Source organism: Hypanus sabinus, chromosome 30 (genome assembly GCF_030144855.1).
Source record: "Hypanus sabinus isolate sHypSab1 chromosome 30, sHypSab1.hap1, whole genome shotgun sequence".
Classification (NCBI taxonomy): Eukaryota; Metazoa; Chordata; class Chondrichthyes; order Myliobatiformes; family Dasyatidae; genus Hypanus; species Hypanus sabinus.
Window position 1 is genome coordinate 25,169,874 of NC_082735.1, and position 26,898 is coordinate 25,196,771.

A 26,898-nucleotide genomic window follows, 5' to 3' on the forward strand; every position below is an offset into this window, starting at 1 on the left:
TAATGGCATTTATTTTTTTGGAATCAGGATTTTTTTTATAGATTGTTTACCAGTCCAGATCTTCTCCTGCTGATCCTATTAATATGCTATTCAGTGCTGAAGAATGCAAATGCAGATCCTAGATCGTTTGCTCTCCACAGCACACACCGACTGACCTGCTGAATGCTGCCACCCATTTCAAAAGCTCCCAAACCATCTTGTAAATATTAAACCTGTATTGATTTTGAAACTATTTAAATGCCCAGGAACTGCATTCCTTGACAAATCTGAAGTGTCATTTCTCGCTCTGGCTTTTCATATGCCAACTGCTCAAGATAACACACTCTTATTCTGTCAAGACATGCCGCTGCGAGGCATTTAAATGCAAAACAAAAAAAAAGGAAATAAAATGTTTAATGGATCAGCAAATGAACTTGACCTTTTCAGAATTGCTTCGCGTGATGGTTTCAGACTGCCCACATCATATCAAAGCAATTAAAACGAATTAGCATCAACGATAGAAAACAGCTCCTACAAACCTAAGGTGTGCCCAGTCAAAGTGGCTTCCTGCAGATCAGCTGGAAAAGAGCTACTTGAACATCACTTATGGATGCTGCCTTCTAATGTCATGCCACCAGCTTAATGAGACCTGAGGGACTGCCTAATATTTTTTGGCATAAATTGTTTTTTAATCTTTATGAAGTACTGCAATAATAGGCTGGGTAGAACGTCGATGTCTGTCAGAAGGTGGTTAGATTTCAGTAGAAAATCACGCTGGGTGCAAATTATGAAAAATTATTTCATTAATCAACATTCTTCACATTGCTTTCTTTACTAATTACATTTTGTTTATGACTTAAGGGCTGCTAATTTATTTTCATATTGAAATACACCAGATTCAACCTATACTTTTCTGTATAAAGCTTAAAGAATTTCTGTGCTTTTGTTTCAATAATATTTTATTTTCATATTTGATAACCATCATTTATTGTCAGTTTAATTAAACTGATATTGCTGTTGAGAGCATGCCAGATTCATATAGCTGTTAATATAATTCAGCATAATTATTTAAAATAACTATTAAGTTTTGGATTTAGGGCCAATAAATTTGTTTGCATCAAATAACGAATATTATGTGATTTTTTTTTAGGAGCATTGGAGTAGTTGTTGAAAACTCTTGAATAAGAGAGTTAACTTAAACAATAGAGTAATCATTTACTAATGCCTGTGAGTTATTAGCAGGCTTAGTTGTGAGGATCTGCTGATCAAGGCTGCCACCTGCTGACACATCTGAGAAATGTAACCAAAGCAAATTAGTTTGTCCAAACACAAGATGCTGGAGGAACTCAGCAGGCTAGGCAGCATCTAGGAAAAGTGTTTCGGGCCGAAAACATTCGCAAGGGTTTCAGCCCAAAACGTTGACTGTACTGTTTTCCACGGATGCTGTCTGGCCTGCTGAGTTCCTCCAGCATTTTGTGTGCGTTGCTGGGATTTCCAGTATTTGCAAATTTTCTCATTTCTCCAGATGCAGCAACAGGAAAATGAAATATTAGCATATTAGCTCCTGGACAGATAGATAACAAGCTTTGACCTCACTGCATCTATCTGTGATTGTATCTATTGTTATTTCTTATTTCCATTATCTGTCAATCATAAACTGATTTTTCCATCTATGAAATATTTCTAATTAAATCAATATGCCTTTTCAAAAAATATATATTTGCAGATTGGCAGAGGAAACTGACATTTCTACAGCTAATACAAAATATATAAATACTGCAAATATTGGAAGTCTGCAATAAAAGTTATGAACGTGGGCAGGTCAGGCAGCATCCATGTAGAAAAATGCAATGTTTCAGGGTCTTGCTGAAAAGTCTCAGCCCGAAACGTCGACTGTACATTTTTTCCATATGCCGCTTGGCTTGCTGAGTTCCTCCAGCATTTTGTGTGTTGCCAATGTTTCAGGTTAACCTCATTTCTGAGCTGAAGCATTATTCAAAGCCAAATAATTAATTTGCTTATTAGCCATTTCTGAGGAACTGAACAAATGAATTTCACACCTTGGGATAACAGCAAATACTTCAATCTGCAAAGATGTTCTGTTGGGTCTAGAATGCTTTGTGCATCTTTTAAGAAAAATGCAAAGACTGATAAAGGCCAAAACAGCTAATAAAATTAGCAAAATTTGGCACAAAGCCACACAAGAAAAAACTCAGGCAGAGAGCACTTTTTTTTTAAAAAAAGAGTACCTTTCAACAGGGAAAGAAATAGGTAGGAAAAGGAATTCCCGAGTTTAGGTAGCTGAAAGCATGGTTGCTTATGGTGAAAAATAGAAACTGGGATTAGCACAACACTTTACAGTACCAGCAACCCGGGTTCAATTCCTGCCGTTGCCTGTAAGGAGTTTGTACGTTCTCTCTGTGACTGCGTGGGTTTCCTCCCACATTCCAAAGACATTCTGGTTGGTTGGTCAATTGGTCATTGTAAATGTCCTATTATTAGGCTCAGATTAAATAGGGGGGTGGGGGGAGACGGCTGGGTAGCGCAGCCCAAAAAGCCAATTCCGTGCTATGTTTCATTAAGTAAATAAAATTCAGCAATAGAGTTATCTTGAAGAGTGAAGTCAAGAGGAGACAGTTGTTTCTGAGACCATGAAGAGGGTCAGAAACAAGGATGGGAATTTTAAAACTGAGGCTATATTAGGGAATAATCATGGGGATGTTCCATGAGTGGAACTCGATACAAGTTAGCAAACACAGGCAGCCAGTTTTGAATCTCAAATTTAGAGGGATTAGCCAAATTATACAGTGCAATCGTGAGGAATGAAGTTCTTGGCAGTGGTTGGACAACTACAAGGGCCAGGCTCGGTGTTGTTACAGATCTGGAAACAGGTAATATCAGCTACAACACAATTTGCAGTCCAAACTCACAAGATCAAACATGCTACCAAAATCACGAATTCCGATTCATTTGCAAGTGAATATTTTGAAACCGAGGGTTAAAGATTAACATTAGCCGCAAAACCTAAACACAATGGCCCAACCACTTTCACAAAGAAATGAACTACAGGAGATCTTGAAGCAATTAAAAACAGAAGTGCCTGGTACACTATTGCCTTAGTTGTATGTACAAGGCCTGTGACATTACCATTTTTTTTTACTTTCACCTCCATTGGAGGGGAGGCAGAGATGAAAGGAATGAAAAAGTTTAAATTTTTCAGTTAAGGACCGAAAGTCCATTTTTAAAATTTTTCTCTGCTTTTGATTCAGGGATTCTGCCTTATGATTTGAAGCACTCATACTTAGATGGAGTTACTTGAAAATTACCCACCAGAGTTTAACAACCACTGGCCTACTGGCCTTGTCTTTCCCAATGATCTAAAATGGCTGATACAAACACTTTTTCAGTCATAAGTAGAGAGTAACAAAGCTGGCAAGCTGGCCCCATTTAAATGCCTCCCTACCACAGGAGGGGAAAGCAAATTGCACCATTGCAAGCCTTGCACACCTGGGACGATGTACTCGTGACTTCAAGTTCTTCATCATCTTCAATCTGCACATTACTCCTTTGAGGAAGAGGACTGGCCATTATCTTTAGGTCCTGCTGCAAATGGTATTCTGCATCCATCAGTTCTGAAACATCCCCTAACAAATGAATGAAATTGAACTGGAGATTGTAATTTTGGTAGCAGGTCTGAACTTTGAGTTTGAATTGTAAATTATGATGTAGCTGCTATCAATGTAGTATATTGCTAACTAGTAACACACTTACCTTTCCAAAGGTATAGGAGACCTCCCCCCCCCCCCCCACCAAACCCTGGGAGGCAGGGGGGTCATGGGCCAGAAGGACCTGGTACTTGTACTGTTTCTCTAAATAGTGTCTTGGAGCTTTCCCAGTTGAGTTTAAACTGCGTGTGAAAGATTAAAGATAGTTATTTTCATATTAAAACCTTTGCGCAATTAGATTACAATGAGAAGCTAATTCTGACAAAATGACAGATGTGTCAAAATGGCTTTGTATCAAATCACATGAAACATAATGGAGGTGGCTACAATCACATGTTCTTAACTCAGTGGGGTTCTGACAAGTTCTCAGCAGCTGCAAAGAAGCTGCTCTCAACAAATGCAGCACAATTTTACCTGATGTCGGCAGTGAAGATGTACATTAATGTGCAAACGTCTTAAGTGTATAGAGTTAGGGTGCCTAAGAGTTCTGCACAGCACAGTATTTGTCAATGTGGAGAGGAGAGCGAGCTTTTAAAATCTGGTGGGAGCAAAGGATGTGGGGAATGGTGAGGGCGGAGCACCGCGGGAGGGGTGTGGGACAGGAGGCAGAGGATGAATACCAGGGGTGAGGGGAGGGGTTGGCAGCGCAGGTGACCAGCCCTGGGATACCAGGCAAGATCATTTGATTCCAAAGAGCTGGTTTATTGACCTTTACAGAATGTCTCTCTGGTGCTTCCCAAAAGTTATCCATTTCTCATGTTACAGAGCATCCCCTGTTGCATGTTCAACAGATTGCCACTCATTTATACTATTGTGCATCTCCTGCCCTCTATTGGTGCACGGCCAAAACAACAACGAGTGCAATAAATTTAGTTGTCAAATCCCAGATCATTTGCAAAGTTTAAACCAGGCTTATCAAATGTTAAGACATTCATTAATTACATTTTGCAGAAAAGAAATACCGTGCACAGTGAAACTGTATTTCTATAAATCCTCTGGCTGTCCTAGAGAAATTAAAATAGATTGTTAATAAATCACAATATCAGCTTCCAGGAACTTTTTTTTGCTCTACCTAGAACAACTGATTACATTTCTCCAGATATACACCATTATTTGAATGTTGCTGGGTTAGACAGGTGAGCCCTGAATTATCGGGACAAATGCAAATCTCTTGCTGAGACTGATAAACTTTAAATTGAAATTATTACTTTTTGATTACATTAGAGGATCATACTTGGTGTGGAGAGGAAGGAGTACAAGGATTTGTGAGCCAAATGGGAGAAATATAGGGAGGGAATGAAAGTGAAACAGGGAATGCAGTGAGCATGGCATGCAGCTCTTTCTGCAGAGCGGGGCACATGAACATGGTAAAAGGAAGTGGGACCCAGAGGTGCAGTCAATCAGTATATCCTCGGGTCTGTCTGCTGAACACATGAGAGTGCTTCTACTGGTGAATTAAAGAGATTAGCTTTGCATACCACATCAAAAGAGTTAAATGCAATGCTCGCATCAACACCAACTCAGGCCAAGGACGGACTGCAGAAGCCCACCAATGTCCACATGCTTCTGGGACCAACACAGCAAGTCCACAACTTACTATTTCCCCACTCTGACCTCTTACCACTTATCTGCCCATCACCTCCCCTCCGGGTCCCTCCTCCTTCCCTTTCTCCTATAATCCACCCTCCTCTCCTATCAGATTCCTTCCTCTCCAGTCCTCAACTTTCCCCACCCACCTGGCTTCACCCATCGCATTCCAGCTAGTCTCCTTCCCCTCCACTTCTGGTGTCTGCCCTCTTCCTTTCCATTCCTGAAGAGTGTTGGCCAGAAACACCAACTGTATATTCATTTCCATGGATGCTGCCTGACCTGCTGAGTTCCTCCAGCAATCTGTGCATGTTGCTAACCTGTGCGTCTTTGGAAAGTGGAAAGAGCACTCAGAACCTCCTCACTTCTTGCAGACAGCAGTGGGATTGAAACTGGCGCTGAAAAGCATTGCGAGGACAAAAAGGTCAGGGATTAAGGAGGAATGGCATGCTTCAGTTCTACATGGTCAGCTCCAGCCCCCATGCACATCAGGATGGCAGATGAGACTGGAGATTGCAGCTGTCACTCACTCAGCATCAAGCTCCTTTATCAAAACTGACTGAGGATGGTGAATGTGCAGTCAGGGCTCCAAGATTCACTAAAATTAAGTCTTTGACCTCAATGTAATGATAGGCCCATTCCTGCCTCCTGCTGTATGTTTTAACATAGCTCAAGTAACACAAGGAACCAGATTTTTGAGCTAATCCCATTGCTGGACAAACAGCAGCAGCAAATTCAGAAGATCCTGGATCCAGGATGAAAATTGTAAGAGCAATGAAACAGATTCAGGTATAAACAGTGAATATGTGCAGATGCTGGAAATCCAGAGCAACAGACACAAAATGCTGGAGGAACTCAGCAGGTTAAGTTGCATCAATGGAAAAGAGGAAACAGCCAACATTTTGATCCAAAACCCTTCTCCGGGTGGAGAAGGGGGAAGATGACTGACTAAAAAGGTGGGGGGGGGGGGGAGGAGGAGGCGGCTAGTTGGAAGGTGATGGGAGAAGCCAGGTGGGTATGAAAGGTCAAGGGTTGGAGAGGAAGGAATCTGACAGGAGAGTGGACCAGAGGAGGAAGGGGATGGGAGGGGACCCAGGGGTTCATATTGGGCAGGTGATAAGAGGTAAAAGGTCAGTGAGGAGTAAAGGTAGGTAGATATTGCAGAGGTGCTTTATGTGAACCCTAGCGCCCAACTAGCTCATTCCAAATTCCTGCAATCTGTCCATATTTCCCACCCTGACCCCCCATCTACCTATCCAGGTCCTTCCAATGAGCCTATTGTACTTGCTTCATTCACTTCCTCTGACAACGTGGTCCATCCACTCACTCTCGCTGTGAGAAAAGTTGCCCCTTGGGTTCCTTTTAAACATTTCCCTTTTTACTGTGCGCTCACGGCCCCTAGTTCTGGGCTCCGATCCTGGGGAAAATTACTTGCCTTCAGCCAGATTGATAATCTCATCGTTTTAAATACTTCTAAAAGGTTGCCCTTTATTCTCCTACATTCCAAGGAATAAGACCTAGCCTAGACAAATTCTAATCAGGCCCTCTGGTTCTGGCAACATCCTCAAACCTTCACTGCACTCTGGCCAACTTGATTGTCTTTCGTATAACAGAGGGTCCAAAATTCTACACAGGACTTACCAACAACTTAATACAAGTGCAGCATCATATCCCACCACCTACAATCAGTACCCTGACTGACGAAGGGAGTGTGCCAAGTGCCTATTCCACCATATCAGTTTCAACAAACCATGCACTTGTAAGACAACTGCGCTGCTCCAAAGAGCACTAAGACGAGCTCGTTCTTACCCACAGCCATTAGGCCCCACAATGAGTTAACCTATTGCTGCAGGAGCAATGACCCCCTTCCTGTTAGACTTATTTTTTTTATTTGTTCTACTTCTCTTCTAATGTTTATATCTGTGCACTTGCAATGCTACTGTGACACTGTAATTTCCTTTGGGATCAATAAACTATCTATCCTAGGTCTCGTTCTATTACACTCACTAATGCTCTACTATTCATTGTCCATGTCCATGCTAGTTTCCAAAGTACATTATCTCACTCTTATCTGTATTGAGATCCATTTGCCTCTCCTTAGCCCACTTCCCTAAGTGACAAAATCCCTGTGTGACCTACAATAACCTGCACAATCAACATCTAATTTTGTCATCTGCAAACTTACAGATCAAGTCTGGTGCATTTGTAAACAAATCATTTATCTGAATAATGAATTTCAAAAGGTCCCAACACCGACCACCATGGAACACTATTAGTTAGCGGCATCCATTCTGAGAAACCACCTTTCAAAGTAACTTTTATTATTAAAGAACATTCTGTATATGTCACCATACACAACCCTGAGATTCGTTTTCCTGTTGGCAACTCAGTAGAATAGCAATCATAAGGGGGTCAATGAAAGATCATCCGGAGTGCAGAAAACAAACTGTGCAAATGCAAATATAAATAAATAGCAATAAATAACAAGAACCTGAGACAATGAGATAGAGTCCTTATCGTTGATCGTAGGAACATTTCAGTGATGGGGTTAACCCCTTTCGTGCAAGAGCCTGATGGTTGAGGGATGGCAACTTTTCTTAAGCCTGGTGGTTGAGAGTCCTGAGGCTCTTGTACTTTCTACCTGATGGCTGCAGCAGGAAGAGAGCCTGGCCTGGGTAGTGGGGATCTCGGATGATGGATGCTGCTTTCCTATGACAGCATTTCACGTACAGTAGACGTGCTCAATGGTTGGGAGGGCTTTACCCATGATGTACTGGGCAGAATCCACAACCTTCTGGAGGATGTTCTGTTGAAAGGTATTGGTGTTTCTATACCAAGCTGTGATGCAGCCAGTCACTATCCTCTCCACTAAACATCTGTAGAAGTTTATCAAAGTTTTAGGTGTCATGCCAACTCTCAGCAAACTCCGAAGGTGCTACCATGCTTACTTCACAATTGCACTTGCACGTTGGGTCCAAGACAGGTCCTCTGAGATAGTAGCACACAGGAATTTAAAGTTATCAACCCTCTCCATCTCTGATCCTCAGATGAGGACTGGTTCATGGACCTTTGGTTTCCCTCTCAAGTCTTTAAGCAGTTCCTTGGCCTTGCTGACATTGAGTGAGACAGTACTGTTTGACACCACTCACTAGCAATTTTCAGTCTCCTTCATGTATACTGATTTGTCACCACCTTTGATTCAGCCCACAACAGTGGTGTCTTCAAACTTGAATATGGCATTGGAGCTGTACTTCGCCACACAGTCATAGATGTGAAGAGTACAGCAGGGAGCTAAGCACACACCTGTGCTGAAGGAGATTGTGGAGGCTATGTTGTTGCCAATCCCAACTGACTGGGGTCTATAAGCAAGGATATCCAGAATCCATTTGCACAAAGAGTTATTGAGGCCAAGATTTCAAGTAAAATCACCACCTGTACTTCCTATCTTGAGGAAATTCAGACTCAATCAAACTAGCTCCCCCCGAATTCCAAGGGAACTAACCTTCCAGACCAGCCTACCATGCAAGATCTTGTTGAAAGTCTTGCTAAAGTCAAAATAGACAATGACCACTGCCCTAACCTCATTTGCCTGTACCCTTTTGGTTTCCTTTTTAAAATCCAAGTTTCTTCAAGCATAATCTTGAAGAAATAGGAGGAGAAAGCTATGCTGACTCCTGATGAGACACTGTCCTTCTAAAGTTTCCCCACTACTGATATCAGGCTATCCGGCCAGGACAGGCCAAGGTGCACCCAGTGAAGTCCTGCAGTTGGCAAAGAACATTTTTACTTCCATTTCTTTGGCTAGCTTGCAGTGTACATTGTTTATTTGGCACTTCGAGGACAAATTCTGAAACTGGGTTTGCACCCTGAATTACACATTTGAAAGCTTATTTCTTCCAGTTATCTGGGATATACAAGAAATGTAGCCCACAGCATAATAAAGCCAAAATTCACAGACATTGTTTACAGCAACATTTGCAAAATGAAACTAATCCCCATCCAAATGTGTCAAGGTTTTTGATTAATGCAGACCAGAACGTGAAATATTAAGACCTCTCAAGTAGGTAGATCCCTACTTTCTGCCGTAGAACACTTCAGGTAAATAACTGATAAGTTCAGATCTTTACAAGTTCTTTTTCTGATATTCCCTAAAACAATTAAAACTTCATAGAAAGGAACTAGATACAACCTGATGGCATGAACATCAATTTCTCCTTTCAGTAAACTAAGCTCCTCCCATTTCCAACTGACCTTTTAACCGCTTCTCACTTGCCTATTACTTCACCCTGGATCCCCTCCTCCTATGGTCAATTCTCCTTTATCAGACTCCTTCTTCTCTAGCTTTGACATTTACCCCCAACTGGTTTCACCCCTCCCCCCCGCCACCTTTTTATTCCGGCATCTTCCCCCTTTCCATCTCAGTCCTGAAGTAGTCTCAGCCCAACATGTCAACTGTTTATTCGCTCCCATAGATGTTGGCTGACCTGCTGAGTTCCTCCAGCACGTGTTAGTTTGAACTAGATACAGCTATAGGTTCCAATTTGAAACTATACACACAAATTCTAATCTTAACTTCAAATAAGTGAAGATAGTGTCTACTCCAAAAAAAGTCAATTAGTTGCATCAGTTGATTATAATTCTGATTGACCTTGGGCTCCATTAACTTGGATTTTAAAAGGCCTCTTGTCCGACATATCAAAGTACAAAGAACATGTGCTACAATACTTTGGGATGCTATCAGCTATACGAGTTCTCCAAAGTTTCATGGTTTGATGCTGTTTGTGGATTTGATCAGGCTAATTCCATATCTGGAATGCTACTATTATTACCATACACAACCCTAAAAAGGAACAGGAAAACATTTAACAATATTAACTACTCCTATTGAAGAAAGGCCAGTTATCAAAGATAACTGACAAAAGATTGTCAAGTGACATGTATAAAACAATATTCAAGATGGCTACCACAAAATGAGATAACTCATTACCAATTCATTAATTACTGTTCTCAAGTTTGACACTATCTGCAAGACCCAACAGCATTATCTTATAATTTCAGTTACAGGTACCACAAGTTTATTTTTCCTAAAAAAAAATTGATAACTTTTAAGATTAGGGACATCAGAATACCTCTGTGGGGAGTGGAATAACAGGGAAAAGGGAAAGAAAACAATGGCACGCTGGAGGTGAAAAATTACAGATTTATTCTAGCACAAACACATTCTGACATCAGAATGTGTAGTTCCTTTTGGAGATGATACAAGGATTCAGTAGGCCATGTGTATATATAGTATCATTACACAATAATGAACCATGGGAATTACAACAATCAGCTTGGTGAAATATTAAAGCAAGGTATTTCACAGCTGATAGTAGGCAAGTAGGCTCCAGTTTTGGTACGGGGTGCCAATGCACAAGCAGTTTTAAAGAAAGTGTGTCTTCCATTTTTAGGTCCCCATTTTCACCCATCACCTTAGAACAGGAACAGCAAATGACCAATACCAGAGACTCTCCCAAAAGCCATCAGACACTGGATGTGTTCCAGTGAATAAAGTTGACCAGACTTCCCAATAAATTTGTCTTGAAAATTCTCCAATATCACTCTGTTATTAATCAAATTGCAATGTAAATGAAACTTTAGATTAATTTTAAAGACCTGACTCAGAGAGTATTTCAATTAGACCAAATTCACATACAATGCTGCATATTCTTTAAAATTTAACATTTTATCAAAAAGAAACTTCTTAGCAGTTTCTCAAACCCTTTTGACTACAATTAAGAGATCTAGGGCAACCAAAACTATACTTCTATTCCCTTCTTCAAGATATTATTATATAAGTTTTCTGACAGATTGTATTCACCATTTCAGAGCAAATTTAGTCATGGAAATATAATTCTAGAAATGGAACATTCAGGAACAGGTCTTTTTAAAAAAAAAACAAAAGTCTGTACATTAACCATTGAACAATGGTCTTTCTGATGACCAGTGGAACATTTCCAAATACCTACAAATCTCTACTCCTGTTAAATGAAAGAAATGCACTGATTTATCTATCATGCTCACTTAAATTGTTAGAATAGTGCCCAGAAGATTCAGGATTTCATGAAGAGTACAAAACATCCAATGCCAGTTACAGATTTATTGATAACCCAAGTTTAAAACAGTTTTGTGAAAGAAAGCTATAAATAAAAAAAAGGCATCACGTTTCCAGCTGAGGAATATGGAGAGTTTTAAGTGAATACTGAAGCAATTCAACATCACAGTACAGTCAAGAATCACCTGCAGTGTCAGAATCAGATCTATTCACACTGTGAATGCATACAAGCATACAGTGGTGTGTTTTTTTTAAGGGACGTGTGAAACACAGAACAAGTAGTAACAAGAAATGTGCATTGGGATATGCAATATTGTTGTAATGTCATAACAGTATCATTTAAACACATGCTGGTTATTATTTGCAATATCTTCCTCTTTCACCCATATTATTTGATTGGCCAGCTAGTCATAGTTTCATGTGACTGAGTATTTTCTTTTTAATCAAAGCAACATCTCAATTCACTTTGTATTATTAATGAAGAAATCCAATAATGGCCATCAATGCATGTGGCCATTATTGGTGAATTTTGAATGAAATATTATTCAATAAAACAAAGATAGGCTTCACACTCAATTCGCCTCATTGCTAGTATGTATGCGGAATGTTCTGCACCAAACAGAATAGGATCAAAATTAAATAAACTTGTGACAATAGATGCCAACACAAAACCACGTCAGCTGCAATACAATTTGCAGAGTGCTGACAATTATTACACACAACCACACAGTAGGTTCAGCATTTCTATTTTACTTCACTCAAGGCTCCATTCATTTCAATTAAATCCAGAATTCTATGCATTTCAGTTGTGCATTTGCTCCCCCTGCATTTGCCGTGAAACTGGTCATCAAAAGAAATTGTGGGTGGAAAGAAACTGCATTCTGCAACGTACTGAACGGAATTATGTTAGTGCAAATACTTGCACACAAATTTGGAATCATTCTAAGCAGTAGGCAATGCAGATAGCATCTAGGTGACCCTGTCTAAATCCCTCATAACCGCAAGTGGTCTTTTCACAAAAGGTCAAGTGACTGCAGTCGTCTTAACATCCTGGTCGTTTATGTGCTGCTACACTTTCACCATGGGTCCACAAACCAAAGCCTTCAGATAATGGGACATGGGGAGAAAAACAAAATAGTGGGAGGCAGTGGAATAGAGGTAAGAGTATTTATAACAATAATTCAAAAGAGTTGTAGAAAATATTTAGGCCATGATAATGATGTTCACTTATTCTATCTGTACTATAGTACAAATCAGATCAAAAGGCTAATCCAATGGAAATATTATTCTGGCATGATTGTGGGTTTGGTACTTTGCAAAGCCACCACTGTACTGACACAGCTAGACCTCCCAGTGTACAGATACAGCTTACAGAATTGCTTAGCGTTAATCCACAAAGGTTCAGTACACAATGTTCTTCTTGAGAGGGCACCACTCTAGTCCTTAATGCAAGTCCTGATGTGCTCTGCTTCATTTTTTTGTCTACTGCTGCACCAGCAGACTTGAATCACAGGAAGGTTGGCACAGTCATCCTTTGGTTGGCTACACAGCAGCTCTGGGTGTGCCATTGTGAGTTACTGTCTTCATGTTCTGCATATTGACTTGGTGGCTGCTTGGTCTATGAGCACTGACTCCAACCTCAAATACCTCGTGGATGGCTTTACGGAAACAATGGAAATTGTAGTCTATCAAACCTGGAAAAGACAGCAGCAACTTAGAAACTTCAGTTCTCCACTTTTATCCATTCTGTATCTTACCTACACAACTTTGTTGGAAGTGTAAGATTCTGTCAAGATCAGGAGCACAGACCCAAGAGATTTTCATGCACTTTTCTAATGTGGGAACTAAATGACTTAATTGAATATTTATCTTTTGCATTAAAACCATCTATCATGGTGGTTATGTTTAAGACTAATTTGTGCCAATATCTGAACAAGAAAACCATACAGTAACTTTAGAATAGGGTACAATGAATGAGAATAACATTTCTGTACCTTAATGTTCCAATGTACAATGACATACAGTACAATTTAAATCTTTGAAGTGCAGTCTTGGGTTCAAACACATTTTATGACAATTTCCAGTGGGTGGTAAAGAACAAATCACTTGCATAATGACAACGAAACATAATTGGTCTTGTGATATCAGAATTAGAAGCGAATGGAACAAAACTAGCTGCATGCTCATTAACAAAAATTAATGAAAGTTCTGTGTAGGAACTGGTTACGAATGCATTCTTGTACAAAGTGCCATTAGGATCATTCTTTTAATGTACAATCTCAAAGCCATTAATAATACAATATACAGTGGATTCCAGTTAATTGGGATATATTTTTGGCCCATTTAAGTAGCTGCCCCAATTAGCAGAAGTTTCATGGAAATAGTTTAAAAGGTATGAAAAAATACAAACTACTGTTTAACTGAGTTACAAATTATGTATTTCAACAAAAAACAGAACAAATTAGACCACCAATAGTGCTAAAAGTATTATAAAGCTGTGCATTAGTTCCTAATACCTACTGACATAGGAGTTCAATGGCGTCATGATCTTTTGACAGTAAATGAACAAAATCAGCGCAGACACCTAGCACATTGCAGGAGTTCTTCTTTATATGAGATAAATCAACTGCAAGCAGATCGAGAAGCTATTGGAAACAGATCCACCTCTGGCAGATTTTAATACTGACACATGTATTCACATGTAGAGGAAATGCCAAGGAGTAGATCAGCATCAGGCGTGATAGCAAGCACAAAGTAAACAGTAGCAGAAGGATATTAGATGCACAATGTGGTGTGGCTACTGCAGAAGTATTAGAAAAAAATGAACAGACCATTAAATAGTTATGTTCTAAGCCCGTTGTTAGACTTTATCTAGAATATTGCATAGTTAATAGACTTAACTAATGTCAACAATAACACAGGCAGAGATGGGGGATCATTATTTGGAGGGTGAACAGGCCTAAATATTAATACCCAATTTTAAATGCTTTTAGTTACCACGTTGTTTATTTCCCCCACTCTAGAAAAGCAGACATTTTACACTTAATTCGGCTTTTTTAAAAAGAAAATGCAGGTTAGGCCTATTATGGATATGTCTCTATTCCTTGGAACATAGGAGACTAAAAGGGCAACCTAAGGCAGAGATAAGTTGGACAGGTTCAAAGCCTGGGAGTATAGGTTTAGAGTGAGAGGCAAGAGATTTAAAAGGAACAGGAGAGGCAATTTGACACACCCACCCACATAGAGGGCAGTAAGTGTATGGGATGAGCTACCAGAGGAAGTGTTAGAGGAAGATATAGCAGTATCATTTAACAAGCACTTCCAAGTAGACATGTAAGGGAGGAGTTTAGAGAGATACTGACTGCGAACAAAGGAAATTCAGAATAGCTGGATGGGCATTCCGTCAGCATGGACTGGTTGGGCCAAAGGGCCTGTATCCCTGCTGTATTAGTATTAGTCCTTGATCTCACCCAGTACAATTTGGGAGAAGAGAATTTTCTTCATTAATTGATCTACAGGAAAACTACTTTAAATCAAAGTGTGAAAGTTAATGTGATTAATGAAAGGGAGATTTGGTGAGTATAATGATCCACTGCAGAAGACATTCAACAGCCCATTTATCTTCAATTCTATTTCTACGTGGCTCAAATATTTAAAAAATGAAATTTAAACCAAACTAGAACTATAGAATTTATGTTCAACATGATCTGACATTCAGATATCCTGTACCAATGATCAGAAACCACATTAACATATTAATTAAACATTAATTAAAGCAAACTTCCTCAAACTCAGGACTGTTTAGTGAAGCTTGAGGAAAACCCAACAAAGCCCATTAAAATAAATGAGGAAACATAAAGTAAACAACTGGAACAAAAAGCTCAGGACTAAAAACTAGTGTAACTAAGGCTCTGAAAAAAATACAATAGAATTAATTGATCTTACAAATGTGGTAGGGGAAAATTTTAGTGCATTATGGTGCTCGTTATTCTAGATCATGCTTAATATTACCTTTTCTCTCAAAGCTTTCTTCTCTCAGAATGCATACAAGAGCAAGAAACCTCGTCACTTCTTTAAGGTAGAGAACTGTTGTGTTGTTGAGTTTGATAATTGCCATAGACTCCTTATCGTATGCACTTCCGGTGCCATCTTCTTTAAGTCTATAACCAAGATAATTTGTTATAATTTTACATTCATGGGATACTGATTATATAATTTCAACTAATAAAAAGTGTGTAATTGGCACCATAGATTGTATTTTAAAAAGTTCACTTCCAGAAATAAACGTCAAATCACTGCAGTATTACTGCGATAAGCAGACTGGAAGTTATAATGCTATTTCAAAAAGTAATAGCTGCTACACACTACAGTTGCAAGAGAAAGTTTGTGAACCCTTTGTAATCTGGTTCTCTGCATTAATTACTTGTAAAATGTGGTTTGATCTTCAAGGTCACAATAATAGGCAAACACAAGCTGCCTTGACTAATAATGCAAAAAATCATGCTTTTCATGTTTTTATTGAACATATTGTTTAATCATTCAGAGTCCAGGCTGGAAAAAGTATGTGAACCCTTGTATTTAATAAATGGTAGAACCTCTTTTAGAAGCAATAACCTGCATCAAATGTTTCCTGTAGCTGCTGACAGTGAGGAGGAATTTTAGACCATTCCTCCATACCAGGGGTCAGCAACCTTTACCACTGAAAGAGCCACTTGGACCCGTTTCCCACAGAAAAGAAAACACTGGGAGCCGCAAAACCCGTTTGACATTTAAAATGAAATAACACTGCATACAACGTTTTTTTTGCCTTTATGCTATGTATAAACAAACTATAATGTGTTGCATTTATGAAATTGATGAACTCCTGCAGAGAAAACGAAATTACATTTCTGCATGCAACAAAAACATTTTGAACTCCGAAAAAAAGACGTTGGGTTGAAGGTTACTTTTAAGTAAAATACTCAATGTCTATTTGAGTTCTTCTTGTATTTATGAAAAACGCTGAACTTAAATTTTCCGCCAGCAGCAAACCAAAAATAACGTCAGCCAGCTGTCAACCTGAAAAATAAAAGGACTATTTCACTGAACAATGAAAAAATATGAATATTCCTATAATAATAGGCAATTAAAATATGTATCATACTTGGTTAATGGGATTTCTGCTCCTGGACCTCAGCGCACAGCATCTGCACATCAGGGCTGTATAACGTCACCTTCATCTTTACACAGGATCGCAAGCTGTCATCTGTGAGGCGTGCACGATGTTTGTTTTTAATAAAGTTCATGTTGGAGAACACCTGCTCACATACATATGTGGATCCAAAGATCGACAGGACTCCAAGCGCATACTTTTTAATGTTTACATAAATGTCGGGGATAGCATTCCATGTTTCGAACACAAGTTTGTCCGGTTTAGGGAGGTTTTCAATATCACTCCATTTGTGATTCTGAGCAAGAACGGCCTTCTGACGGGCAACATCTTCAAGGTCTGCTGTCAAGCGTCTAAACTTGGACACCCATATGTCTTTGTCGGCTATTTCGGCCAGTTCCATCTCAAGATCAGGTTTACTCACACCTGCCAATGCAGTCGTATTCAGTAGAGATGAATCGATGCTTGGGGGAGTGACCGGGAAGGATAATGTGTTTTTTTCCTCTCTGAACTCACAGAAGCGTTTCCCAAACGATGTTTGCATTGCGATGATTGCAGAATGTAAATACTCCGAACTTATCATGTCGTGACCTTGTTTGAACTCTCTCAAATTGGGGAAGTGAGACAAAGTGCCTTTCTGTCAATCTCTGGCAAGCACTGTCAACTTGCGCTCGAATGCCAAAACTCCTCCAACATGTGTAGGGCTGTACGTCCTTTCCCCTGAAGAGCTGTGTTCAGCGTGTTCAGGTGCGCTGTCATGTCTACCATGAAGTGTAGCTTTTCCAGCCCTTTGCTGCCCAGGAAAGTTTTCACTTCTTCCAGACACGCGACAAAGCGTTTCAGCACCTCCCCTCTGGACAGCCACTGGACTTTGTTGTGCAGCAGGAGATCAGAATATGTGCTTTCCAGCTCGTCCAGTAACAAACGGAATTGACGGTGATTTAAACTTTTTGCCATTATTTTATTGACAATCTGAATGACAACATCCATTACTTCTGTGCATTCTGGAGGAAATGTTTGAGCGCACAGTGCCTCTTGGTGCAAGATGCAGTGAAAAATCAGCAGCTTTCTGTCCAGCGACTTCTGCAGTAAAGCCACAATTCCCTTGTGCGTTCCCGTCATATTCGGTGCCCCATCAGTAGCTACTGACACCAGGTGGGTAGTCTTTATTCCTTTGGCTCTTAAACAATTCGAGACAGCCTCACAGATGTCCTCCCCCCGTGTTTGGTCTTTTAGAGGTATCAACTCAATCAGTTCTTCCTGTGGCCCGGCAGAGTTTACATACCGGCAGAACAACGCTATTTGTTCAATATCACCTTTGTCTTTAGACTCGTCACAGGCAATCGAGTAGGCCACAGCTGAATTGATGTCTTTAATTTGCTGTCTTGTGATGTCTTCTGCCATTTTTATGGTTCTGTCTTTGACAGTCTTTGCAGAGAGGGGCATATCCCTGATTTTCTGCACAATTTCACTCTTGTTTTTAAAGTCCGTGAATAGATGTTCTGAAATCTTAATGAAAGATTCTTTTATATATTCACCATCTGTAAACTGCTTCCCGTGCCTGACTATTTCCTGAGCGGCAATATAACTAGCGTATGTCATTGGTTTTCCGGACTTCATCCATTGCTTGAAATAATTTTTGCTCAGATCAACCTTCCGCATCAGTTCCGAAACAGCTTTTTTTCTCTCATCTCCATCCGGATATTTTTGAGCAAAGGCTGTGTGTTTATTCTAGAAATGCTTTGCAACATTTGACTTTTTGTTGTTTGCTAGTTTCTCATTGCATATTAAGCATACCGGTAAACCAGTCTCGTCAACAATGAAAGCAAATGAATCTGTCCACGTATCATTAAACGTTCTGTTTTCTTCAGTCACTTTTCTTTTTTTAGAATTCTCCATAGTTGGCCTACCTTGGATCGAAAAATTAAAGAAATCGCGCACTGACGGGTGTCAGGTATTGGCAGTGGTGACGTATATTAATAGCGATAAAAACACGTTGTAGCTGTGCGCTCACGCAGTCAGTAAACTGCAGTCGAATAACTTTATTCGAACTAAACAGCCTTGCTTTTAAGCCTCCCTCAACCTGGCCCCCATGGGCGCGGATGCTGCAAAAGACCAATTATTTCCCAATGCAACAGGGAGCCGCAGCACAGAGGTAAAAGAGCTGCATGTGGCTCCGGAGCCGCGGGTTGCCAACCCCCGCTCCATACAAAACGGTTTCAATTCATCAGCATTTCTGGGATCCCTTGCCTAAACAGCCTTCTGTTAGCTCAATTGAGTTAAAGTCTGGACTCTGACATGGCCATTGCAAAACACAAATTTTCTTTTTAAACCATTCTATTTTTGATTTACTCTTGTCTTTCGGATTATTGTCTTGCTGCATCTTTCAACTGCTATTAAGCTTCAGGTGATGGGCCACTACCCTGACACCCTCCTGTAAAACATTTTGATACAATTTTGAATTCATTATCCCCCCAAACCATGATGCTCCTTCCACCATGCTTCACTTTGGGATGAGGATTTGGTGTTGGTGTACAGTGCCCTTTTTCCTCCAAACATAGCAGTGTGCATTTCTGCCAAAAAGTTTCAACTTTTGTCTCATCTGTCCACAGGACAATGCCTCAGAATTGTTGTGGAACATCCAGGTGGTCTTTTGTAAACTTGAGACATGCAGCAATTTTTTTTCCTCTTTGGACAGCAGTGATTTCCTCTGTGGTGTCCTTCCATGAACACCATTCTTGTTTCTTATAGTGGACACATGAACAGAGACTTTAGCAAGTTCAATAGATTTCTGCAGGTCTTTTGCTGTTACCCTTGGGTTCTTTTTCACCTCCTTCAGCATTGCACATTGTGCTCTTGGTGTGATCTTTGCAGAATGCCCATTCCTAGGAAGAGTAGCAACAGTACTGAATTTTCTCCATTTATAGACAATTTCTCTTCCTGCGGACTGATGACTTTAGAAATACTTTTGTAGCCTTTTCCAGCTTCATGCATCTTTACAATGACAACTCACAGTAGGACTACTTTAAAAGCACTGGAAGAGTATCAACAATGTCTACAAAACATTCATCAACAGGATAAGGGCACCAATGTCAGTGTACCTTTCCAAGTCACCATCGTTGTCGTCAATATCTTAATTATACCCAATTCCCATAAGCAGATCATATCATTAGACCTGACACCAAACTTCCAAAACAAAAACATTCAAGGATTTTTCAGAGCTCCTTGAAGTACTATATCCCAGACTGGTGGAAAACCCTGATACACGACTGTTTAAGTGTAGCAGCAATATTTAGAACAGTATTGAGAAACTTGATTCCATTTCTCAAGAGCACAATCATATGATTGCCAAATCTGTCCCATCAATCAACTCGTGCCTCATTAGTAGCGGAGTCTGCAGATCCCACTTTGGCCTCAAAATCAGAGCGCAAGGTACTTTGAGTCCAAAAAACTGCCTCGGATGATATGGAGTAGTGTTTAGTTTTATCCACTAGATGGCAGAATATACACAGCTTCCATGAGTCCGAAGTTCAAAACATTACATACATAAGGGCATGCTGCTTTATTAGGAAACTGATATTCTCATATGCCAAGACTTTCAGTGTGTTATTTTATATCTAAGCAAAAGGCAAGACTGAAGTTAAGACTGTTTTTCAAAAACAAACATGAAATTCTTGGCTTCATAAGCAGAAAGTAGTACAAAAAGTAAATTAGCATATTTAGTAATATGAATGCCATATTTTTTGCCCATACCCAACTGCCCTCAAAATGATACTGGGTTCGTGAACCATCTTTAGATTTTATAATAGTGGTTTGATACAGCTGAGCCTATTAGTTCTTTTCTCAGTCAACCACAATAAAGTCTCAATCCATCACACTACCAATCCCAATCCTTCAACAGTCCATCGTGATTATCTTTTGATAATCACTCTTACTTCCTTTTTAAAAAAAAAGGAATCTATGTTCATTCTCCCTTCTTGCAGTGAATAATTGCAAACGTTTCTCATTTTAAATTAAAATATACTCAACCTCTGGTTCATTCACTAGGGAGATCCAGCAAAAGCAACAATCTATTTTCCTGTGAATAATTCAGTAATTTTTTATGGTCACCTTTATGGTTACAGTTTTTGCCTTCCCATTAACTAATTATGTGAATTTAATTCTCCAGGCTGTTATGATGGTCGTGAACTGCTGCCATTTGATATTTAGGCCAGATCTCTAGATGAATAATCCTGTAATAATCATTATGCCAGTATTCACATTACACCCTTGCTGAGTTTATGTATAATTCTAGGCATTACAATTTAGGAAAACAGTCAGCATCAGAAAGACTGACTGAAATACTTAGTTGAATGTTACCATGAATACCAGACCCCAGTTACAGAAAAACTGGGGTTGTTTGATTTAGACTGGATAGATCCAGAAAAATAAAAACATTCTCAATTGTGACTATTTTAATTAGTGAAAGTAAATATACACCATTTCTTATGTAGAAGAGCAGGTAACCAAATAAGACCAAAACACAGGAGCAAAATTAGGCCATTTGGCCCATCAAGCCTGCTCCACCATTCATTGCTGATCCTGTTTCCCCCTCCTTAGACCCACTCCCTGGCCTTCTCCCCGTAACCTTTGATGCCATGTCCAATCAAGAACCTATCAAGCTCTGCCTCAAGTACCCCAACTGCCTGGCCTCCACAGCTGCCTGCGGTAATAAATTCCACAAATTCACCACCCTCTGACTAAAGAGATTTCTTCACATGTCTGTTTTAAATGGATGCCCCCCCCTATCCTGAGGTTGTGCCCTCTTACCCTGAACTCCTCCACAATGGGAAACATCCTTTCTACATCTACTGTCTAGGCCATTCAACATTCTAAAGGTTTCAATGAGATCCAGACCCCTCATCCTTCTAAATTCCAGCAAGTAGAGACCCAGATCTATCAAATGTTCCTCGTATGATAACCTTTTCATTCCCAGAATCATCCTTGTGAATTTTCTCTGAACCCTCTCCAATGCCAGCACATCTTTCCTTAGATGAGGAGCCCAAAACTGTTCACAATGCTCAAGGTGAGTATCCTACAGCCTTAATAATTGGCAAGTGAACTAGGGAGAGATGTGAAAAGTTTGGTTTTAAATAAGAAACAGTTGTAATTGTCTATAATACATTGCACAAAAAAATTGAGAAATTCAAAGATTGTTCATCCACTTCCCTCTTGAAAGGGAAATTAATGAATTGGGCTGTTTGAAAAAGGACAAGGACCAAGACGGATCATTTCTTCAAGCCAGAACAGACAATGGTCCAAATGGCATCCTTTTATGATGCAACGTTCAATGCCTGCAGGACATCTTCAAATTAAAAAATCACAAGTTAAAAATACTGGCAGAATGTAGGTGCCATCTTTTTTTACCACCCCTCCCCAGTCTACGATCATTGCAATTAACTGTTTTGTCTGATTTCATGGTACAGAAATTGATTGAGAATTGCAAATGCTCATTATTGCTTACCCATAAATGCAGGAGACGTCAATCACCACATCTATCATATCACAGCACAACTCGTATGACTGCATGTCTACAGGTGAGCTGTCTGTGGCAATATAGATTTTACTGACTACATCAAAAAGAAAGGCTTTTTCAATTCCTGAATTCTGTAAGAAGAAAAAAGTTGCAACATTTAAGTTTTCTTAACAATTGCTATAATTTAACATCAACATAAAACTTCACTAAGTTTTGCATTTCTTTTTAAATGCTCCTGAACTGTTACAGCAGTCAGTGCAACAACATGCCAAAACTGCTCAGATGATGACACAAACAGGAGGAGGCACTCGGGAAAGTAATAACTTGTCTCTTAGGTTCTAGCTTTCCCTGCAGTGAATAAATGGATGAGTCTCCTATGATGTAATAATTCAATTCTTTAACACCAGGCTCCCATTTTACTGAGTTATTAACAATGCTTCTAAAGTTAAGATGCAAATACTTAAGTACTAATGCTCTATAACTCCAATGTTAAATAGTTTTGAACAACATTACTTACTAATTTTTTTAAAAAAACCTTGGGCTGGAGGGGCAAAGCAAGTTAATAGGAAAGACTACAGATTTACAAATTCTAATTAATTAAGTAATCCATTAAATACCAACCTCTATGAAGTATTTTGTTGAAAACTTAACTTAATTCACTGTGTTGGAGGAGTGAAGTTGATGAAAAATCTTCAGAAAAAGGTTATTAGAAAAAAATAAGGCAGTTAAAAGCAGCTTGTGTTATTCCAAAAAAATGTGTTAAAAGACTTATGAAAGGTTGCACTATTTCTCAGGCAATTGTTACCACACTGCATGCATCCCATTGTTGTGACAACTAGGATTATGATCTAGGCAACTACCAATTACAGATCCCGTCTTGGTCTGAGACCAAGGAAAAATATAGGAAAAATGCTTGTAAACTAAGTAAACATTGGGAAAAAAAAAATCAGGAGTCAACCAGTCATCTTTGGGTCTGTTATTATTCATTTACAGCCCAGACGTCAAGTTTCAGAAGAAAACTCTCACAATCTTGTTAAATGAAGAGTAGCCCCAAGAACCTGTAAATGCACCACAGCAAGTGATCCTTATGCCTCCTTTCCCAAGAATACTTCGAAATTGCTGTCGAAAACCTAGCTCATTCATCAAAGCTTAGTGGTCTACATTGATTCCTAAATGTTAAAACTCATCCCCATTTTCAAATCTCTATAAGGTATAGCCTAATTATAATCATCTCTGGCCCTGGAGCACTGAAATATCTGTACTCCTGCAATTCTGCTTTCATTAGCTTCAAATTTAAAATCACTCTTCCAGCAGACTTAGAACCATGTTCTGAATTCTCTCATTAAAACTCACCTTTTAAGGTATTTCTTAAAACTGGCTTCTTTAATTAAGCTTTTGGCCATCTGTAATAAATTCTCTTTACATAACTTAATGAGAATTTCCATCTGAGACTGCTTTCTGTGAGAGCTCCTGATGTGTTAAGGCACAAAACTAATGGAAGCAGTTCATGTATGGTTGGGATGGATCAACAAAACTACCCAAGACACATCACATTGAATTTAACTGATAGTTTTATCATAACAGACAGCTTCAGAATGCACCAAAGTGTCAAATAAAATGTCTTTTTATTTAAGTAAAATCTTCATTCTTTATTCTGCAACAGATACTCACTGATATAAAGATGTTAAGTAGGTTTTCCAGTGTTGGTAGCTGTGGGATAAGTTTCTGTACTACTTTACTAAATGCTTCAAATATTGAATGATCATAGATGCTGGTTAAGTAAAAGCTGAAAAAGAAAAGGGAACATTTTTAGTAACAATGAACAGATCTAAATCCATTAAGTCAAAAACATGAAGCTGACAAGTACATTCACCTAAATATAAAAAAGGTAGGAATATTAGTCACCAACATTTTTGAGAAGCCTATCAAATAGGTTGTGCACTTCCTTGAATAGGCCAGCTGTTTCAAGAAAATAACCGGTGAAACAGTTTTACCGGGCAAACACTTACTTATTGATATACAGCACAAAAATCAGCCCTCCCGGTGCTTTGAACCACACCACCCAGTAATCCTCAATACAATCCTAGCCTAATCACCAATTTAAAAAAAAACCATAACCTACCAATCGATATGTCTTTGGACTGTAGGAGGAAATACATGCAGTTACAGGGAGAACATACAAACTTCTTACAGGCAGCAACAGGAATTGAACACCACTCTCCTGTACTGTAAAGCTTTGTGCTAACCAATATGCTACCATGCCACCCCCTATGTATAGCCATAAAGACATGAAAACTCACAATATTAATCTGTATTTTAGCCAAAAGGGCATCATTTTTGTTTAATTTTCAGAGATTCTATAAAGGAAGATACATGCTTATCAGACATACCAGCTCAATGGTTGGTCAAGTTTCCCCGTGGCTAGCATCTAAGCAACAAGATCACATCATTACCATAGAGAATGGACTGGTTTTTAATGGAAGAATGACATTATTTTCACTAGCATCTATAATCACAACTATGGCCACAAGTGTCTGCCCAAACTGTTTCAGCAGTTGTTGTTTTGTAGCAGCAATAAGCCTGCCCAAGATAAGTTTTTGATAAGTTTTGATTAAGTTTTTCCAAAAGTTTTGATTTCTAATATTTCATCTTATACCATACCAAATTTACATTACAAACAAGAGATAACGAATGCAGCAGTCTTGATGAAAGGTCTCGGCACGAAACACTGACTGTTCATTCATTTTGATAGATGCTGCCTGACCTCCTGAGTTCCTCCAGCATTTTGTGTGCTGCTCAAGATTTCAAGCATCTGCAGAATTTCTCATGTTTACTTTGCATACGGTGAATGTGCCAAGGTTACAGTGCACTCAAGCTCATCTTTAGCAGTTTCTATGCAGAGCTCCTCATATGACAACCTCACCTTGTACAGTCATGGGGATACAGAGAAATAGCATGTTGATATCTGAAAAGAATAAAACTGGTCATCTTGGACATGTTCTCTTACATTATTGGTAAATGCTGAGGAAGAAATATCCATTTGATTATTTTTTTCAGGTAAAGCTTCCACAATACAGTATATGTACTTAAATTCCCCTTTTCGTAAAAGTGGAAAGAAAATGAGACTACGTAACCAGTAAGAACAAGTTGGTTTAATATTAAACTGAAAGGAAGTTTATTTCTGGAACTTGGAGTTCCCGGAGAGTACAGACTGGTTGATAGCTTGCTCTACACTGCAGTTCAGTCAGCAAGGATGACAGAGCTCCCAGTCACCTGCCATGTCAATTCTCTGTCCCAGTCCCAAACTACCCTTCTCACACTGTTCTAATAAAGATGAAGGAAGAGTGCCACATCCTGCATTCTTTCAGGAGTCAATACTGAATTCAATAATTTCGGGCAACAACATTTCTCTCTCCATACACACGGTTCTACTTTTATTTATTTATTTTTAAACTCATCTCTGCCAGTTTTAAAAAGATTAGTTCCTTGACCCATTCTTTCCATGCACCACCCCTACCACTCCCCCCCCCCCCGCAATTAAACATACAATGTTTTCACACTCCTAGTCTAATGAATCACCCTCAATCTGAAACACCCACCATGTTTCTCTACATATGGATAGTGCTTGACTTGGAGTGTTAAAACATTTTTTTGCTTCTATTTACCATTTTAGAAAGTGTTTCCACAAATAATTACATTCCAAATATTACTCACATTAGCTGTTTATGGAGAGATTGGTCCCTCCCCATGCATTATGCGACAGCGGAATCAACTACATCTTCTATTACTGATAGAGAACAGACTCACTGGTTGCTGATTAATCTGAATAGACTCCTGCTTTTTGTGAATGCTCCATACCTATACAATTTTACCTGAAGCATTGTCAGATGGATCATCACACCATTTCCAACTAGATATGACAGATCTCTAGGTCTTTGATTGGAAATATTGCTCGTGGGATCACTTAACTTGGTGATGAAACTTCAAAAAGGTTAGCACCTTGTAATGCCAAGTGCCAATTCTGGTGTATCCTCCTGCACTTTTCATTTAAATCTGTTATCTCCTGGCATAACTATAGCAGTGCACTGAAGGATATTCCTGCCAGCAAGTTAAATATTGTGGTGCTATGTACATTTTTGCTGCTGTAGCTGGTTCATAGCACCTCAGACCTCCAGGTGTGCAAGATGTGTTGCAATTTGTACACCATGCCGTACAGCTGCTGCTACATAATACAAGGCACTAATATCCTCAGTGCGAGGCTGGGACTTCTCCACAAAGATAGTGCAATGGGAACAGACAACAATGAACTGCCACAGGAAGACTGGCAAGGAAGAGTCAAGATCACTTGCCCCTCATTTAGTTTGCTTCCTACAGTGCATTGCAAAAGTATTCAGCCCCTATGACTATTGTCACATTTTACTGTCTCACTTTCTAAATTTATAATATATTGAAGGAGGATTTTTCTTGAGCTAATCTACAACATTGTGCATTATATCAAATCATAAGAAAAATTCCAAAATCTGTCAAGAACTTACAAAAATTATAAATCTAACTTGAGGCTGAAAAGTATTCATCCCCTTTTTAATTACTACATTCACTTTCCTCAGGTGCAATACTGTTTATTACCTTACTAACTCACCCAATTTGTTAACGTAGGATATTGGAGGATCACTTGAATAAATACTCTCTCCCTCTGTAAGGTCCAACAGCATGGTAGATTTTCAACAGACAAACCAAATGGAGAAATTACTTTAGTCAGAGGGTGGTAAATCTGTGGAATTTGTTGTCACGAGCGGCTGTGGAGGCCAAGCCATTGGGTGCATTTAAGGCAGAGATAGATAGGTTCAAA

At 39.3% G+C, this 26,898-nt stretch overlaps 1 protein-coding gene across 1 annotated transcript in view; it reads right to left on the reverse strand.

Annotated features, from left to right (window-relative positions):
- Nucleotides 1-10,477: 10,477 nt before the first annotated feature.
- Nucleotides 10,478-26,898, reverse strand: part of rragca (Ras-related GTP binding Ca) — a 41,621-nt gene continuing 25,200 nt past the window's right edge. Inside the window, exons 3-6 of the mRNA XM_059954431.1 lie at nt 23,721-23,835; nt 22,038-22,180; nt 15,397-15,545; nt 10,478-13,079 (exon numbers count right to left, since the gene is read on the reverse strand). Of these exons, the coding sequence (XP_059810414.1) occupies nt 12,928-13,079; nt 15,397-15,545; nt 22,038-22,180; nt 23,721-23,835 (559 nt within the window). The 3' untranslated portion in view covers nt 10,478-12,927. The remainder of the gene's footprint in view (nt 13,080-15,396; nt 15,546-22,037; nt 22,181-23,720; nt 23,836-26,898) is intronic.